The sequence below is a fragment of the Anoplolepis gracilipes genome, chromosome 6 (assembly GCF_047496725.1).
Source record: "Anoplolepis gracilipes chromosome 6, ASM4749672v1, whole genome shotgun sequence".
NCBI classification, from domain to species: domain Eukaryota; kingdom Metazoa; phylum Arthropoda; class Insecta; order Hymenoptera; family Formicidae; genus Anoplolepis; species Anoplolepis gracilipes.
Window position 1 is genome coordinate 1,117,216 of NC_132975.1, and position 19,871 is coordinate 1,137,086.

General features: G+C 35.0%; 1 protein-coding gene across 4 annotated transcripts in view; it reads left to right on the top strand.

The window, feature by feature from the left end:
• Magu (SPARC related modular calcium binding-like protein magu) overlaps positions 1-19,871 on the top strand; it is a 249,434-nt gene that overhangs the window by 211,817 nt on the left and 17,746 nt on the right. For 2 of the 4 annotated variants that reach the window (XM_072893684.1, XM_072893685.1), the window contains one exon: positions 5,745-6,499. The exons of the other annotated variants lie outside the window; for them this stretch is intronic. In XM_072893684.1, coding sequence (XP_072749785.1) covers positions 5,745-5,944 — 200 coding nt within the window. In that variant the 3' untranslated portion in view covers positions 5,945-6,499. Of the gene's footprint in view, positions 1-5,744; positions 6,500-19,871 lie in introns of those variants that run through there. 4 annotated transcript variants of the gene reach the window in all.

Sequence of the window (19,871 nt, forward strand, 5' to 3'; positions counted from 1 at the left end):
TCTCTCTCTCTCTCTTTCTCTCTCTCTCTCTCTCTCTCTCTCTCTCTCTCTCTCTCTCTCTCTCTCTCTCTCTCTCTCTCTCTCTCTCTCTTTCACACACACACACACACACACACACACACACACACACACACACACACACACACACACACACACACACACACACACACACATTCACTCACTCACTTACCTTTTACAGATTCGATGTCTTCTTTCGGTGTTCTGCTTGACAGATGAATAATTTTATCGGAAATAAACAATAACAGTTCACACTGTATTTTACATGTAACAAATCCATACTGATTTATAAGTCATACATTTTTTCTTTTTTGTATTACGTATCGAATTTAATTACGCACTTGAGTGATTTATAAATCGATTCATTACTATTAATCACTACAGAGTAATCAACCAGAAAATTGTCTTTTACAAAGTGTATCACGTATCAATACTTTCACAGATTTACACGCCCTCACTCACGAATAAATCTATCAGTTTGTTATTATTATAGAGAAATAAGAAATTTACAAGCCGTGGAAACAGTCTTTCATGCTGTTGAGCAAGAACTTGAAAGTAGTATTTCGAGACATTGCTCGAGAGTATAAACTCTCTTATTCTACTGTTCAAAGAATATTTAAAGAAGAAAAATTATACGCCTATCATTACATTTGCGTTCAACATTTGCATTTTTAATTATAATAATTGATTGCTTTAAAAAAACACGTGTTGTACGTCATTATAATGTTGTGTTTTTCATACGTTTCTCACACACATCGTGTGTAACAAGCAGCGTAATCCCATCGTCACCTATTGGACGGTGACTTGCGCCGCCCCTGTCTACCACCCGTATCTATTTTTCCCGTAATTCGCTAACTTTTTCATTTTATTATTTAAAAACTAAGCTTCGGACAAAATTTTAGTAAAGGCAAAATAGTCTTAGAATTGAATCAGGAATACGACATTTTAAGGACAAAAGGTTGTTTCGAATCACCTTGTATATATACAGGGTGTCCCCGAATTGGCGGATCAACTCTCATGGGTAGATAGAACGTGTTAAACTGAAGAGAAAAATCTTATATCATTTTGCTAAATTCGCAATAATTAATGAGATATAAATTAATAAAGATCGGTCAATACGTGCCAGGATAAGCGCGCGGCACGAAGAAGCCTCCTACTTGTTACTTGATACTAGGCGCGCGGCGAGACGGTAGGCGGAGCGCTCTACAAAGGACATACAAAGGACGTACAAAGGGCGTACAAAGGGCGTACTTAAAGAGACACGTACAGTGCGTTCTGCGTTTACGTCTTGCCGCGCGCCTAGTATCAAGTAACAACTGGGAGGTTTCTTCGCGCCGCACGCTTATACGGGTTGGCCGATCTTTATTAATTTATATCTTATTAAATATTGCGAATTTAGCAAAATGATATAAAATTTTTTTCTTCAGTTTAACACGCTCTATCTACCGACGAGAGTTGATCCGCCAATTCGGGGACACCCTGTATATATATTTATGAAAGAGCAGTTTTCAGGACTAGAAAAGACCCCTAATTTTATTATATAAATATTGAGTAAACCTTGAGTAAAAATTAATGTGATATCAAAAATGTAAAAATAATGAATACTTTCTTAGATGTGGAAAATGATATCGTAAGACATTTTCGAGAACCATTATATTTTTCCATAAATATAAAAAGATAGTTACTTTTTAACAACTTTTTTTTTTAGATATATCCATAGATATATTAAATATAGATAGAGCTTTGTGCGATCTCTGTCCTAAGTCTGTGATGCCAAGATACTAATTAGATGCCAAGATAGTAATTAGATAAATAGATAATCTTTTTCCCCCGTTGCGCATGCGCATTCGTATATTTCTCTTGACAGACACAGATTGTTGGTTATTTCCTCTGTCATCGGGCATTTAAAGAACTGCGCGATTGTACATTACACATGTGCGACGGAGGAAAATGTCTCCCTTTGACCCTTATCTTGGCAACGGTAAGATAAATAAAACTCTATTTATATTTAATATATTTATGGATATAACACATATAAGTAATAAATCACTATATTTATGCCTTTTCAAGTTGGAATTTAAAAGAATTAGATAAATTTATTGCAGGTCCTGAAAACAACCTTTCAGTGGGTTAATATATCTGCAGAAAGGTATTTTTCAGCCCACTTAAAATTTTACGTTTAAAACATTAAATCATAGCATATTTTATAAATTTTTTAATCTAAATAAAAAAAAATGAAATATACAATGTGATTTTATATCATTACATATTAATAAATATACAAAAAGTAGAATTATACTTATAAGTGGACAGAGCATTATTTCTTTCACACCCTAGATACCATAGAAAAATCTAGACTTGATCATTAGAATTCTTTTGGACAATAATTACCCAATCGAATTAATTTTCAATGTTATTAAGCTACGCATAAAAACTATCACTTACAAACATAATCTTACTAATAACATATCAATAACTGAGAAACCAGTTTATTTCACAATTCCTTATACCAGAGTTAACAGAGAAATTTAATAGGATAACAAAAAATTCGGGTATGAAACTCGCGCATGTCAGTCTTAATAAGATGAATAAATTAATTAGGGCCCATAAAGACATTATTCCAACCGATTCAAAAACTAACGTCATATACAAAATTAACTGCAACCATTGCAATGCCTCATATGTCGGTCAAACATCCCGGAAGTTAAAAACTAGAACTACTGAGCATAAACGACATATACAAGAAATACTAACACTAACTCTGTAATCACGAAACATAGACTTGAATATAACCATGATTTTGATTGGGAGAACGTTAGGATACTTGATGAGTCTTCATTTTATACGAAGAGACTTATCTCTTAGATGCTTTTTATTAAAAGACAAAAGAATAGATTGAATTTACAGACAGACACTGAAAATTTACCGAACGTTTAGCAGGACATCATTAACACACTCCCAAAAATATAGTAGTGGGAACATGTTATATAAACACGTAGCTTAGTATTTATTTCGACAGTACTCGACTGACCGCCACACTACACCTTACAGTGTTAAGAATTACGATCAACCGAACAGAATATTGTTAAATCGTGAATGACCATCTAATAGTTATTGTTCAGAGATTAGTGATTTTGATTGATTCAAATCATTTTATACAAACACGTATAATATTTACAGGATTCCACTGTCATTGTATTCGATTCACTATTCTCGGGATAATGACTTTATTTAAATGTTGACATCTTGACTATACATCTTATATAAACATTTGTCGGAGACTGCCCTAAACATTGCTATTAGTTTTATATATTCAATTTCAGTTATAGTTTAAAACAATATATTTATATTTCAACCAACGTTTTATTTATTTTATATATATTCACTACTTTGCACTGAGGAAGACTCAAATAGAGCTCGAAACGTTCGTTTATAATTTATTTTATATTTGTGATTATTTTCGCGATAGCGTTGATTTGCGATTACTTTGTTTTTGCGATAAATGTTTCCGATACTATTGTATACCTAATTTGTTCTTATGGCTGATATAGTACTAATCACGACACATGCGTGATTGCGATTAAGTTATCATATAAAATATTGGTCAGTACAAGAAACATTTACACTGTATTATCGATCTAATTTATTATTCTCAATTGTTACTTATCCCGATTCTTATGATATATAAATTGCTCTCTAGTGCCTATATATTGTTCTGTTGATGAAAGTTTATATATTTTTAATATTTTTATAATACACACACAAACACACGGGGGCGGGGCAATGGGTCTTTGCCCCCCCCCTCCCGCATCCACTCCGTCCACCTCGCGTCACATGTATATTGTAAGACAAAGCAAAGTTCACATGGGTTTGCAACTTTCCAATGCAATGTACATGTAAAGCGAGGTGGACGGAGTGGGTGCGGGAGGGGGGCCTTGGGCCCCCCTTGCTCCCCCCCCCTCCCGCGATGTGTGTGTGCGCGCGTGCGTATATTATGAAAATATTGTTTCATCTTTTCAGAAATACATCCATAATATGTAAAATGGTTTGGTTAAAGCAGAGAATAAATTGTATTTAACTGTTTGTAGTTAAAGTAGAAAATATTTTGAATTTTTAATAAAAAACTATTATATATATTAACGATTGACTGCTTTAAATGATACAAATGATTTAAATGATTCAAAATAACTGCTATATTTTCTAAACTTTTTTTGTTAATAACTTTTAAATAAACAACGAGCGACAACTAAAACTTTATGGATGTTACTCAGAGTCATGACCTTGACAACATATGTCAAGGTTAACGCGATTGGAGCTGGCTCCGTTATTCTAAATATTTACTAAAATTTTTTTTTCTATATTTTTAATTTATTGTTATAAAAAGAACTTTTTCTTTACATTATATTATATATTGTTACGGGCTGTACAAAATTAAGTAAAGTTTCAATATTAGCATTTTAATTACTCTTATAAAAAGATTAATGAAAAGAAATATTTATTACATATTTTCTTATATAATGATGATTATATGTATGTTTGCATATATATATATATATATACAGGGTGTCCCAGAACAACCTTCCGTCCGTAAAATGACGTATTCCTGACACAACTTTAAGACAACTTTTCCTTTACCAAAATTTGATTTGAAGCGTAGTTTTTGAGTTATAAGCAAAAATAGTTAGCAAATCACACGTCGAGTACAGAAGGCAGGCAGGAGCGGCGCGGCGCACCGCGCGCGCGGGCACAGCTGACCGTCCGACGAGTGATTACCGCCGCATGAGTCGCTAACTATTTTATCTTATAACAAAATTATGCTTTAAATAAAATTTTGGTAAAGAAGAATATGTCTTATAATTACGTCAGGAATAAGTCCTTAGAATAACGTGGGACGCTGCAATCAGCTGATTGCTACACGCGATGTGTCTCTCAGCTGAGCCGGAAAATCAATATATCGATCGGTCTGCAGTCGTCGACAATGTCGATGACAATCGACGGAGAGTCGCTATCGCGAAGACGGTTATTTCCCTCTCTCTTTCTCTCACTCACTCTATCCCTTTCTTTTATGCACACACTCAGCATACACACATCGCGTGTAGCAATCAGCTGATTGCAGCGTCCGACTGCCGGCGATCCGGAACAACTTTTGGTCATTAAACGTTATTTTAAGGAACACTTATTCCTGACGTAATTATAAGACCTTTTCTTCTTTATCAAAATTTTATTTAAAGCATAATTTTATGTTATAAGATAAAATAGTTAGCGACTCATGTGGCGATAATCACTCGTCCGACGGTGAGCTGCGCCCGCGCTCGCGGTGTGCTGCGCCGCTCCTGCCTGCCTTCTATACTCGACGTGTAATTTGCTAACTATTTTTGCTTATAACTCAAAAACTACGCTTCAAATCAAATTTTGGTAAAGGAAAAATTGTCTTGGAATTGTGTCAGAAATACGTCATTTTACGGACGGAAGGTTGTTCTAGGACACCCTCTATATATATGTGGCGACATTGTCACCACACCTAAAGACGCGCAACCGACATTACACGGCCCACGCGCGCACACGGTACAATTCCGAAGCGCGCCGCTACGCGGCGCAAGCACGGAGCCCAATCCTCGCGAATCTCCTCGTCCGAGGGTATAAAAGCCACGCGCCGAGCACCGGCAAGCCAGAGCTCCACGAGCAACAAGTGAATACACGTGCCGAGGACGCTCTACATTTTGCAGACCAGCCACGCACTGACGGACAGACCGAGCTGGATTCCACGTCCGCTCCTTACACCCCGATCACCCGGGCCACCAAGGAAACAGTCGGAATCGCCGGACGATCAGAGGCTACAGCCGCCGAGGAGAGTGGGATTCTCTCTCTTGCCGTGGAGGCTCATCGAGGTCGAGCTGCCACGCAACACGAGGACCAGGCCGCCTAGAGCCCTGTTGCATCAGTGGGACATCCGACGTTACACGTCGCCGTCCTATCAAGGGGGATACTCGCAACTCTGTTGTCGCCGCTGCCACCGTCGCCAGAAAGACCACAGAGCACGGACCAATCCACGCAAACAACACCCAGCGCAATAAGTCGGGAAACTCAAGCCGGACCGACCACCACCAAGAGAGGGCTCCAGCACGACAACAGCACCAGAACGACTGGCACCCAGTATTCCAGCGACTGGGAGACGACCTTTGCCACGAGAGGGACCCAGACGACAGCTCCTACAGAACCTACGGAGCGTGTAGACGCTAACAACAACTGCCTACACCACTGGGGACCCGTTAGGCGTACCAAGACCAAGCCACGGATTACCGGGCGCGAACGAATCGCATAAAGACTCGCACGCACGCCTTAACCGGCCCGTAAGGGCCACCAAAGATGTAAATATTTGTACATAGAATAAACGAGACGATAATACAAATCACACCGGCTACTACAACCTTCACACCCTTCCTCTGAGTACACCAGGACCAAGCGAGGTCCGCGATAAAATAAAGCGATCACAATATATATATATATGGAATTAAGTAATCTTATTATATACATAGACAATTTAAAAGAAAAAAATAATTAAAAAGTATATAATATTTTATTTCAAGTATTATTCTTACAAGTAATATCACAATTGTATTGCATAATATATAATTAATATGTCATTTGTAATATATTAATTATATGACATTTAGAATGCAATAACAAAGTATGTTTTAAAAAAACAAAAACATTCTCCTGCACCCACCCCATCCACCTCGCTTCTCGTGGAAAGTTACAAACCCATGTGAACTTTGCTTTGTCTTATAACGTATATGCGAAGCGAGGTGGACGGGTGGGTGCGGGAGGGGGGCCTAAGGCTCCCCTTGCACTCCTTCCCCCGTATGTGTGTGTGTGTGTGTATGTTATGAAAAGAATTGAAAATATAGATCATTAATAAAAATTAATATCAAGTGGTTCATTCAACAGAAAATCGCATGTTAAATAATCTTCAGTAATACGTTGCAGTAACGTATCGCATACATTAGTAAACAAACCTCACTATTGGTATTATCAGTTTATAAAACCGAAAGAACAGCATGAAAAATATGAAATTTCATTTTGTTATATCTCCTAAACCAATGCCGTCCCCCACTTAATTCTTGCGAGTAATTACTCAGAACACCCCCCCTCCCCTACAATATATGTGAGTAGCAAGAAAAGGGAGAGGTGTAACCTTTTATGCATATTTACCAACGTTATTCTTAATTTTGCTTTCTTTTTGTTGTTTAATTTCTTCTTAATAATTCGATGACAAGTGTAAAAAGTTGTTGAATCGGATTATAATTCTCGACAGTTATTGATGCAAACATTACGTCATTTAAATATGTAGCACTTTGTATGTTATGGCTCGCAGTAGCCCGCTCGCAGGATGATGTTTGAATAATGAGAGAGACGTGACTGTATATGTGGTATATCTGTTTATTTGTGCTATTTACATATATACAACGAGACGTAGTCTCTTGATAGGTTTGGAGTATTGTATGTTTTGTGTGGTGGCCCTGAAAAGGGCCGTTAGTGTCTCCTAACGGCGTCGAGGGCGCCACATGATCCTGGAGAGCGTCTCCGTGATCCTTACGGGTCCCCAGCGATCGACTTGGTTGTTATTTTCGTCGATTTGCCTTGATTTGCGTTTCTCCGTCCGTCGCTGCCTCTCCTTCGTTCTCTTTGCTTTCACTGGCTCCGTCTGCGTGCTGTGGTCGGTCGTGGAGACTTCGCAGTCGCTCTCGTACTGGCAGGCTCTGTCCTGCGTGGATGCGGCGTGCTGTACGGCTCGCTCCGTACTGCCAGGTTGGCACTGCGTCCCTCTATTTATATTGCTTGGAACGTCGGCCTGATCCTTGCTGCTAGGCCGCTGTGGTGACGGAGGCAGCGGTGAGAGAGCTGGAAGCTCCCACGACTGTGAGGGTGAGGTATAGTGCCTCACTCGAAGATCCCACGGATACAGCAGGCTCCGTGGCGGTCGAGTCCACAGTGGAGGCAGGTCGATGAGCGTCAGCTTCCACGATAGGAGGGCGAAACTGACCCTCCTCGGTGGTGAGTCGGGCGAATCCTTTGGCGCCTTACGTTCTCGAACGGGCCCTGGTGATCGGGGGGTGAAAAGCGGCCGAGGGATTCTACTCCTCTGAGACGTAATGTCGATTCAAAAATGCGCGCCTTACTGCTTGAGCTGGTCACTTGACAGAGCGTGGCGTGCTGGTGAGTTACGTGGGTGTCGGCTCTTATACTTCGCGCGCTGGATTTCACTCGCGGTTTGGCTCCCGCGTGCTTGCGCCGCGTAACGAGTTTTGCGCGCGGGCGTTCGCATGTATTGCTGTGAGCGCTTTTGCAGGCGCTTGTGGTGTAAGTCTATTGTATATAAAACAAATTTTTTATAGGATAACAAACGCCTTTATAAGCGCGTTCTGAATACGACCGATATATCTTGTGGCGGTTACGAACCACCACAAGATATATCGGTCGTATTCAGAACACGCTTATAAAGGCGTTTGTTATCCTATAAAAAATTTGTTTTATATACAACAGACTTTTCTATTAGATAACAACGCGCTAACATCTTTATAAACGCGTTGAATACAGGTCATGATGCAATTATAAATTAATGTCAAACACTAATGTATCAGAAATAAAAAAAACTTACTTTTGATACTTATGATAGTATATGTATTGCCAATTTTAAAATTATTTTTTTGCCCTGTCTAGGAACACATAGACGCTAAATTATCAGTAAATGTTGTTAAAGTTCTTCTAATAAAATCTTTATCATTGTTTCCTCCAATTAGTAACATTTTGTTTGTAACGAGACGTCCCCCGTTATTAGATTCCCGACCGACCATCTGTCGGACGTCAGAAGTCTGCTGCCCAGCGAACACCGGTCGGGCAAAAGCGGAGGCGCGATGCGTCCATTTTTTAATACGATAAGACGGCCTTTACGAACGGTGAATCTCGGCGAGCAAGAGACTAAGTCACAGTTTAACCAGTTACGACAGTAGCGTCGGCACCTTTGATGCTGTGGTTTATGAATCACATGACCCATCACCACCCAGATAGCCAAGTGATTGATCATTAAAAACAAACTAATGCAATGTATGAGTTGTTATATGTTTGTTGTACGTTTGCTGACATCGAATTAAAACGCGCTACTGAATTCAGCAACATAAGAGCATATTACAAACAATTAATTTACGAAATTTTTAAAGCAATCTGAGATACTGAAACGTTATATTGTCAGCAATATGGTAACATCTGATGATTTGCCATTTCGTCTACAGCTGACTACAGCATTATGATAGCAACAATACATGTATAATATTCTCAGACAACATGCATATCTTAAAGACGTATTAAAGACGTCTTTCTTATGACGCCTTTAAGATTTGACCCCCAGGCCACCTAGAGCCCTGTTGCATCAGTGGGACATCCGACGTTACACGTCTTTCTGACGTCTTAAAAACATTGTAATTTAAGACGTCATTTTTAAGATGTCTTAAAGACGTCTAAAAAATATTTAATTTAAGACGCCATCTAAAAGATGTCTATAATACATCTGAAAGATGTCTATAATACATTTTTTTGCTTTATCGAAAAGACAACTTAAAAAAGATATCTTTTTATCATCTTTTTATAGTTGTTTTCCCGACAAAGCAAAAAGATGACTAAAAGATGTCTTTTCGGACAAAAAAAGTTCATTTTTTTACCGCTATGTAGCGCTGCATGAGGTATTTATCTCGTATTTAAAATTGAGTTACCAAAAATATATAAAAGCGCGACTAATAAGATTATTGTAACAACCATTTTAATCAATTTCATTTCGGATAGTTTCTATCTAAATAAATAAAATGTTACATTTCGAGTAGATTATCTGAATAAGTAAAGATTATTCCTCTTAAAGACGTCATAAATACGTCTTTCTGATAATCTTTTAAGATGTCTTAGCAATTTTAGGATGTCTTTTAGACGTCTTTAAGACGACATAATGTTGTCTGGGTAGAAACGAAAAGTTAAAATTTCTTATCCTTGAATGCTTAATTAATAAGAATTTTTAACTTGGGAGCGTCCCGTTTGACCACGTCACGATTGACCACAGCCATTTATATCGACCAATGCCTAGGATCATCAGCAACGATTAACCAATCAGAGAGCCTCATTTTAAACTGACCAATTGGCGACGTGGTCAATAGACTCCCACCCTTTAACTTTTTTGTTTTTGTCTTACTAAAACAAAAATTACATGATTGATCCCCTGAAAAATTATCACCACATTATCAATGCGGTTAATCACGGATGACAAATTGATGAATATAGGTTGTCATCAAGTTGCTGTCAAGTCTCTTGTTTGCTGACAGCAATCGATGTTACCATATTGCTATCAGTTTGCTGTTCTGAGAATTAGAAATCACGTGAGCTCAACCCGACAAGCATAATGCTGTCGCACCTTGTCCCTAGTTTTTCAAAACTAGTTGCTGCAACGGTTATCGGCAACATGATTGCAAAATCGGAACATTTGGCTATCTGGGCATATTCTTGGTTGGAAAATGCACCAAGTATAAATATGAAAGTAAAAATATTAAAAGTAAAATATTTTTATTTAAAAATTAAAACATACTAAAAATTAAAAAAAATAATATTTTGAAGATTTATTTACAAATACTTTCTTACATATAAAATATACAGGGTGTCCCATAATTCGCGAACCACTCGTTACGTGCAGGTAGAGTAAGTTAAACTGAATAAAAAAATTATCTACCATTTTGCAATTTTCGCAATAGTTAATGAGATATTAATTATAAAAGATCAGCCAATCGGCGCCCGGCAGGAGCGCGCGGCACAAAGAAGCCTCCCATTGTTACTTGATACTAGGCGCGCCGACGAAACAGTGGGAGGAACACTCTGCATTGACAACCTAAAGAGTCACACACATAGTCACACACATATCGGCGCGCCTAGTATCAAGTAACAATGGGGAGGCTTCTTCGTGCCGCGCGCTTCTGCCGAGCGCCGATTGGTTGATCTCTTATAATTAATATCTCATTAACTATTGCGAAAATTGTAAAATGGTACATAACTTTTTTACTCAGTTTAACCTACTCTACCTTCACCTGACGGGTGGTTCGCGAATTATGGGACACCCTGTATAATAAGTAAAATAATAAAAAAAAACATACTAAAAAGTAAATTATATATATTTTATATACGTCTAGGATAACGCAAATGAATAAGATTTATATATGCATTTTATAAAAGAATATATAATTATAAAATAATTTATTTTGTTCTTAAAAATATGAACAAAAATACACATAAATAAAAAAATATAAATAATTTTCAAATTCTTTTTTTATTTCTTAATTTGTTATAAAAAAGTTACAAATAGTTGAAGTGTTAAGGCACACATAATTATGTTCACATCCTGATATTTTGCATTCAGCAGAAAACTAAAAAGAACCAAAAAATAATGAAAATTAAAAATAATAAAATAATTTAAACTAAAAATAAATAATAATAAAATTATAAAATAACAATAAAATAATAAATTAACAATAAATTAAAATTAAAATAAATTAAAGATTTCAAATTTCTTGATAAATTAATTGTCAGAATTGCATGTGCTTGAAGCCTATTTTTTAAATTTTTTAAGAACATTGATGATATGAAATGTTCACTACAAATTCTGTAATTATTATGTAATTTTTCTAAAGGTTTTTCTATACATTTATTACAAAATTTCAGCCATAATTTAGCTCTGAAAAAAACATATGCAAATTAGTATTTTTAAATTAAAATTAATAAGAACTATAAATCAAATTAAGTTTGACTGACAATAAGTTTAATCCTAAATAACTGAAATTATAAAGATCTTGATAACAAGAATGTGATTTATTTACTATTGTATTATAATAAATTTCATATTATATTAGTAAATTTTACCTTTTAGGATCTTTCGGAAATCGAAAAAAACTAATTCCTTTTGTACCCGTAACATTTTTACAATTTGTTACTGCACAAATATATCCGCCCATTTTTATTTTATATGAATAGAACCTAACCTGTTCTCCATTCACTCTGACATAAACCAACAACGCTGTCATATTGTTAGTTGGATTTTTCGCACATGCGTACTGCAACTCAGGACCCTGATTTTCATCTAATGTCGTAAGTGATTAAACTGTGACTAACAAGTAAGTCCCGTTCGGGTACCGACCGACCGCTTCTGAGAACACCCGAGCGAGCGACAAGGTCTCGAAGCCCACCGAGACACCGAACTCCGCCGATTGGGCGCGGAGACACCCGACGAAGACGAGCGTTTAAACGTTAGAACGTTAAACGCTCATTAGCACTATTGTCTTAGGAGAAGGGGTAAAACGAGCCGTATAAATACACGAACCGTCGTAATCGAGATCCAGATCTCCGCAGCCAGCTCTCCGAGACGGGTTTCGCCTCCGGGAGATTTCGCACCTGAACAGATCTATGAGATACAGCGGTGGAGTGTACTGCGCCTCTGCCGAGAATTCTCGGCTCTACCAAGATCTTCCTTCAAAACGGTCCGAGCGAACGAAGCAAGGAGTAGAGAGTGCTCTGCTTCTGTCGAGCGTTCTCAACAATCGAACGCCACGATCGCGATCTCTATTTTTTACCGTCCGGAATCGGAAAACGTAAAAGTCACGGGGTAGAGAGTGAGCCGCCTCCGACGAGGGTTCTCGTCGTCGACCAAACCTCCTCTCTAATACGACACGATCCTCCTCGTTTCCGGAAAAATCAAAATCTCGATCGCCTTCGATAGTACGCGCGTTTAAAGGGTCGCGTCACGAAAACATAAACACGGTCGGGCCAGTGAACCCGAGCCGTCATAACACAAGCGCAACAACGCGTCAACACACATGCGCATTCCGATCCCCGAGACAACGCGTTAAATCTCGAACGAATTCGAGATTTCAAATACGCGTGCGAATATCCGCGCCGTGCCACTGCACCGCGTATCTACTGCTCATACAAACACACGGTACATAAAGCTCCACGCACACTATACATAATTACACGCATCCTGTAAATACGTCATTACACGCATTCTAATACACGAACCGTCGTAATCGAGATCCAGATCTCCGCAGCCAGCTCTCCGAGACGGGTTTCGCCTCCGGGAGATTTCACACCTGAACAGATCTATGAGATACAGCGGTGGAGTGTACTTCGCCTCTGCCGGAGTACACTCCACCTCCATAAATACATTCATACGCACACTGTAAATACGCATCCATCTCAACGAGACAATAAACATCATTTTGACACACCAATTCACGACTCGATCGCTTGTGATCTCTTCCCCTCTTTTACGAACTCTGATCCCGACTGCGTTATCCGCGCCGACTCGCAAAAGCGGGACCGTTATATGTTTACCTGAAATAGAAAATCATTTTCTCTATTATATTTTTTCTATTGTTTTATTCATTTTTTTCGTTTTTATTATTTAAAAAAAATAAATGTTGCAATAAAAGAAATCATAGTCTTTCAAACACATAATTTAAACATAAATAATGAAAATTTATATACAGATCAATTAATAAACGGATTCGCTTACCATTTGCATAAAAACCTTTTGATCATTTTTCAATATATTTTCAAATTCGAGAAAATTTTCAATAGAACTTGAAGGAAGGTTTTTCTTAATTTTATTATTTTGTAGTACAGAATCTTCTTTATATTGTTTAGTATTTACTTTTGCCAAAATTATATTAATGGTTGTTTGAATTGCTGAGAAAGATTTTTCCTGATTTTCTTTCAAGCTTTCTATTTCTGTTTGAACATCTTTCGTTATCTTTTTAAGATCAGTCATGATATGAATTACATCTGGATGAATATTCTTCTCCTGAGTAATTATTACTGATACGTCATCAATATCATGTTCCGTTAAAATATTATCATCTGTAAAAGATGTAGAAATAGATCAATAGGTAAATCTATATTTAAAATATCATGATTAAAAAAAATATTTTCAATTACCATCACTATTATCTACAATATTTAATGCAAAATTTTGGCTGTCTCTTGAAAAACTTAAAAAATAAACAATTCAAATAGGAGAATATAAGAATATTTTTTGCAACTTATTACTACTCTCAAAAAAAAAAAAAAAAAATAATAATGCTGTTAATAATAATAATAATTGTTAGATATTGCCAATAAAAAACTCGATTGCCTTTTTGCTACGTACACTCTCTTTATTCGGTACTAGCCAATAATAAACTGAACTCGGCTTTTTTACACAAAACCCAGACTAACGCGCAACTAACGCCACACCGCGCCATTACGGCCAATTACAATCAAACGCAACATGTACATAAAGGCGCGATTTCAAATGTGTACATATAGAAAGAAAATCATGAAAGCATAATATCAAAATAAAAACTATAGCAAATCGCTAATAGTGTAGGCGCCAACAATAATATGATAATGATGATAATCATAACGTTAGTACAATAATAATAATAATAATAATAATAATAATAATAATAATAATAATAATAATAATAATATAGTAATAATAATATATCATAGTAATATAATGTGTAATAGTAATATATAAAATAATATGTAATAGTAATGTAATGTAATAAAATGTAATATATACCCGCAATATTATTGGATTTATCAGGTTCCTTCCCTAAACAGTTTTTGAGGGCGAGAAAAATCAACATAATCTTTAAATTTATTACATTTAATTTTTCTTTTCCCTATTCTTGTTTCATTTTCTGATTGAGATGAAGCAACAGCTTCTTTTTCAGCCTTCAAAGCTGATTCATAAGTATCGTAAAATGAGCGAAATAATCACAATACTTATAATATCGAGAAATAAGTTAGAAATAAAAAATTATTAATTATTAATTTTAAAAATTCCATTTGCTGTGAAAAATTATATATTTTCATAGCAAGGATTTTGTAACATTTCTTTTTAAGAAATATCTATCGTTGGAGCTCAATAATTAAGTGTAACAGTCTCAAGGTTTATTATTTATTTCAATAGAAACAATAGAAAAGGAAAACTCCATTGGTGAAAAAAAACAAATAATTAAAAAAAATATGAATTTGGTACAAGCAATTACATATTATTTTTTATAAGTAAGCATGTGTTTCCTTTACACCAATCAATTTGTTTTATTATTTTTAATACTGTAACTTTTTATTTATTATGTTTACTGAAAATCTGACATTTATATTTATCTCAACCTTCTTTAACCAGTGGCGGATTTACCAAACTTGCCGTCCTACGCATTTGAAATTTTGCCGTCCCTCAAACTTTTTTTTCATTACCCTAAAAAAAATTAGACGGAGAAAAGTATGTAGTGTCTTCGTCTTTTCCAACATCTCGTCTTTTTTCTTTTCTCTTTTTCAATCTTTCTATATTGATATCCACTTAGTCTTTTTCAACCATCACTCATTTTAATGCTATATCCGTACCGACTACTGGGTCTGTAAATAAAGTTACAATAACTGTTACCTAAATGTAGTAAAATAATTCACTTTAGAATGGCTTTAGAACAATTTTAATTATCAACTCATTTTGTTGACTGTTTCATTATTAAGCACAATTCCCATAACTTTGGCGCTCAAAATGTAAGTAATATTTGAAAGACTTTTTAACGAGGAACACGAAAAAAATAAGAAATTCTGTGATCATTGGTTTTTGAAATATCGAATTTTAAAAGTAGTAATACGTGAAAACTACAAGCAAAACGGTGTATTAGTTTTCACATATATTTACTACTTTTAAAATTCGATTTCTCAAAAACCAATGATCATAGAATTTTTCATTATCTTTTTCCCTGTTTTTCGTTAAAAAGTTTTTCGAATATCACTTACATTTCGAGGCGCCAAAATTATGGGAATTTAACTTATTATTAAATATTTCTAATATATAATGTATTAGAATGAAACTAATAAAAATGTTGTTTCTCTATTCTCTTCAGTTCTTCAATATTTTTCGGAATGATAAATAAAGAGTGAAGACGTTTTTAGCATTAATCACGGCAAAGAAATTGTTTGCAGATTAATATGTGTACATATATGAATCTCATTACAAAAAAACTGTAATGTACTTCATTCGAAAGAAAAATAGCGTAAAAGATTTTTAAATATACATATTTTTAAACAATGCGTGGCTTCAAAATTCACACGTGTATTACGAATAACATTAGTATCAGATATCAGATATCAAATCGCTCCATTGCACGCTCCACACTCTAGACTGTCGATTGTCGGTGACCGCGCATTGCATTGTTTTTGTCAGTCGCGTAAGTCTCTCAGAAAGACCGAAGTGCGTTATTTTATTACATTTAGGCAACAGTTATTTTAGCTTTATTTACAGATCCAGTAGTCAATAAGTCGATACGGACATAGCATTAAAATGAGTGATGGTCGAAAAAGACTAAGTGGATATCAATATAGAAAGATTGAAAAAGAGAAAGAAAGAAGACAAGTTATTAGAAAAGACGAAGACGCTACAAACTTTTTTCCGTCCAATCATTCAGGATGATGAAAAGAATATTGATAAGCCCATTCTCGAGGCCCACGTACAAACTACAACCGGAAGTGAAGTTTGCACTACTTCGAGCATTTACAAAGCAGCACATCAGAGCAGTTACAAAAACAAGAGATTACACTATCAAAATTGACTACAGAAGCCGCAAATGGTTCAAACTTATGCTCGGTGAGTGACGATCCCACGGAATGGAAAATTAACAACAATTTAATCGATCATTTACTTTCGACGGAAATTAATCAAAATTTGCATGCCGATTTTTTGTTGTCGAAAACTCGTTTTGGTAACCAAGATCGATTTCTTTCAAAAAGCACGTTTTATCGACGATTGCCGAATGGAGAAAATCAGCTGCGGAAATATTTGATTTATTCTCCCATAAAAAAGGCTTGATTTTGCGTATTGTGCCGATTGTTTAAAACTTCTCAGTTGACGACAAAAGGTTTTCGGGACTGGAGTAACGTAAATAAAATATTCAGCGAGCACAAAAATTCAAAAGAGCATCCAGTGTCAAATTGCGCTAATAAAGCACAATCGCACGGAAAGAAGAGTTGACTCCGATTTTTGTAGACAAGTCAAGAACGAAATCGAATATGGAGAAATGTATTAAAAAGAGTAATTGTTGCCATAAAAGCCTTTGCTAGTTGCGGTCTTCCATTCCGATCGTCTGAACATTTCGGTTCTTTGAGAAACGGTAATTTTATAATGATTTTGGAAACGATCGCCGAGTTTGACCCGATATCGTTCGCTAATCGATTTTGTAGAAAGCTTAAGAAGTAATGAGATGTTTGAAGTGTATGTAGAAAAAGCCAAATGCATAATTCCTGAAGAGTACGAATTTGATAGCAAACGAACCTACAAACGAAAGCTTCAACTCGGTAAATCGAAAAAGAAAGAAGTCATCATAATCATGACTGGAAAAAATAAGTTCAGAGTGGAAACTTTCTACGTGATATTAGATCGCATCAGATCTGAATTGGAGAAGCGACATTCAGCATGAAAATCTCTTCAAACGCTTCGATTTTATTAGAAATCTCGTTCATTTGTCGGACAGTACGATACACAAAAAAGCTACGAAACTTTACAATTATTACGCGGAAGATCTAGAAGATTCATTTGCCACTGAATGTGTGCACTTTCGCCACTTTCTTAATAAAACTGGCTCAGAAGATAAACTAAAACTGATCGATCTTTGTAAGCTTATATGCGACCAAAATTTGTTATCAGTGTCCCCTAACATAGATATAGCTTTGCGAATATCTTTGTGTATGGCCGCCACAAAATGTTCAGCAGAACGATCTTTTTCTGCTTTAAAACGTATAAAAATGTACTTGCGATCATCGTTGGAGGAAGAACGTTTAAATTTATTGGCAATCTTGGTCATTGAAGCCAAACTTATGATGAGCATAAAATATGATGATATTATTGAAGATTTCGCAAACCAAAAATCTCGCCACTTGAATATTAAATGTTAATATTGTGTTTATTACAATACTTTCTAACTTTCCTGTGTCTACTTATTTTTCATTATTCATGAAATATTACAGATTCCTATCATTTCCACATGCTCATAAAATTTTGCCCTCAATGCCGCCCTCAAAAATCTGCCGTCCTATGCTTCAGCGTAGTTAGCGTATGGGTAAATCTGCCATTGTTAACTACTATTTCTTTAGCTATTGCTATTCTGATATTTTTCACCTTCACTGATATTTTTACCTTCGGGCCAATAACAATAATTTGGTTCTTTCAACCTGAAAAATCTAAATTCTCAAATTGTACCACTGCATACTGGAAAATAAAATAAAATATAAAATATGTTATTATAAAATATATAAAAATATATAAAAATATATCAAAATTGTTCTTTTTTTATCCATTATACAAATGATTGAAAATGATGAAAGAATGATTAATAAATTGTTAACAGATGTTTATGTTTTAGAATCAATATTATTATTAGATTTACAATTTTAATCTCAATTCAATAATTCATTCATATGAAAAATAGTAGATGTTTTTAATTTTTATAAGTTGAATTTTTGTTTTTATAAATCATACAATTTTTTTACCTTAAAAATTAATCAGTATGTAATATTGATAAAAAACAATTTTCTATTTTATAAACTTTTCTTAATATATTATCAGCAGAAGTAATATTTTCTTGATCGATTTCTTGAACATAGCCACACCAAAAGATATTACTATTCATTAGATCATCAAAATAAGATATTAACTCAAAGTATTTAATATAAAATTTACTACCAATTAATATAAAATTTACTACCAATTCGAAAAATATCAATTACTTTTACAGGTTTATTATTTTTTAGTAGAAAATTACAATTTGGTTCTTTACTTTTTATTCTGAAATCTTTGTAATAAATTGTTGAAAAGCGTTCTACTAATTTATTGTTTATTGAACAAAAACCGTCTTGTTTGCGATCTATTGTTTGTTCTATTGTATCACAAGCATATGTATCAAATTCATTCATTCTTTTCATAAATTGTGAGAATGGTTTATTTGATGTTTTTAACATCATTTTAATTTTATGCATATAGTTTTCAAATGGAAAACAACTAAATGCATCCAATGAACCAAATTTTTTCACATCTAATGTTAAATGAATCAGGTTATGGATATTATGATTAATAAATTCGTGTCCATACAAATCACTAAACTGTCTTGCAAAATATATTAATAATTCATGTGCATAATCAATATATTTTTTTTATCAAATCATCACATATCAATATCTGAATTGCACAATATAAAGAGAGAAAATGAAGAAAATATTGTTTTTTTTAAAAATGATTTTATGAGTTATGGACCATAATATAACAAAAAAGTTCTAAATTCCACGGCTTTCCATCTTTCGCATTCTGTTATTGACCTAGATTTTCTTGCAAACTCATGCGGTGTTGACTTATATATCAATTTTAATTTTTCATTAATAGCATTAATATCCTTCTTTGTTAAACGAGTTTCTTGATTTTCTTTAATTCAGAACCTTAACAAGCGTTTCATAATTCCCAATAATACCAAATGCATGTAGTCTAGAGGAATATTTGTGACAGGCCAATTTTTAAGTCACATAAAACAGATTTCTCTTTGTGATAATCTTCATCAGTTTTAGAATTAAATTTTTCATCTGTTCTTAGTTTTGAATTCAGTTTAGGAAAAGTCATTCTATTGTTTACAAATAATCCTTCAGCCCAACATTTGGTACAGCTTTGATAAGAGTTGAAATTTTGTATACATAATACAAAGGCTTTCGCAGGAACATCACAAAGAATTTTACTAATG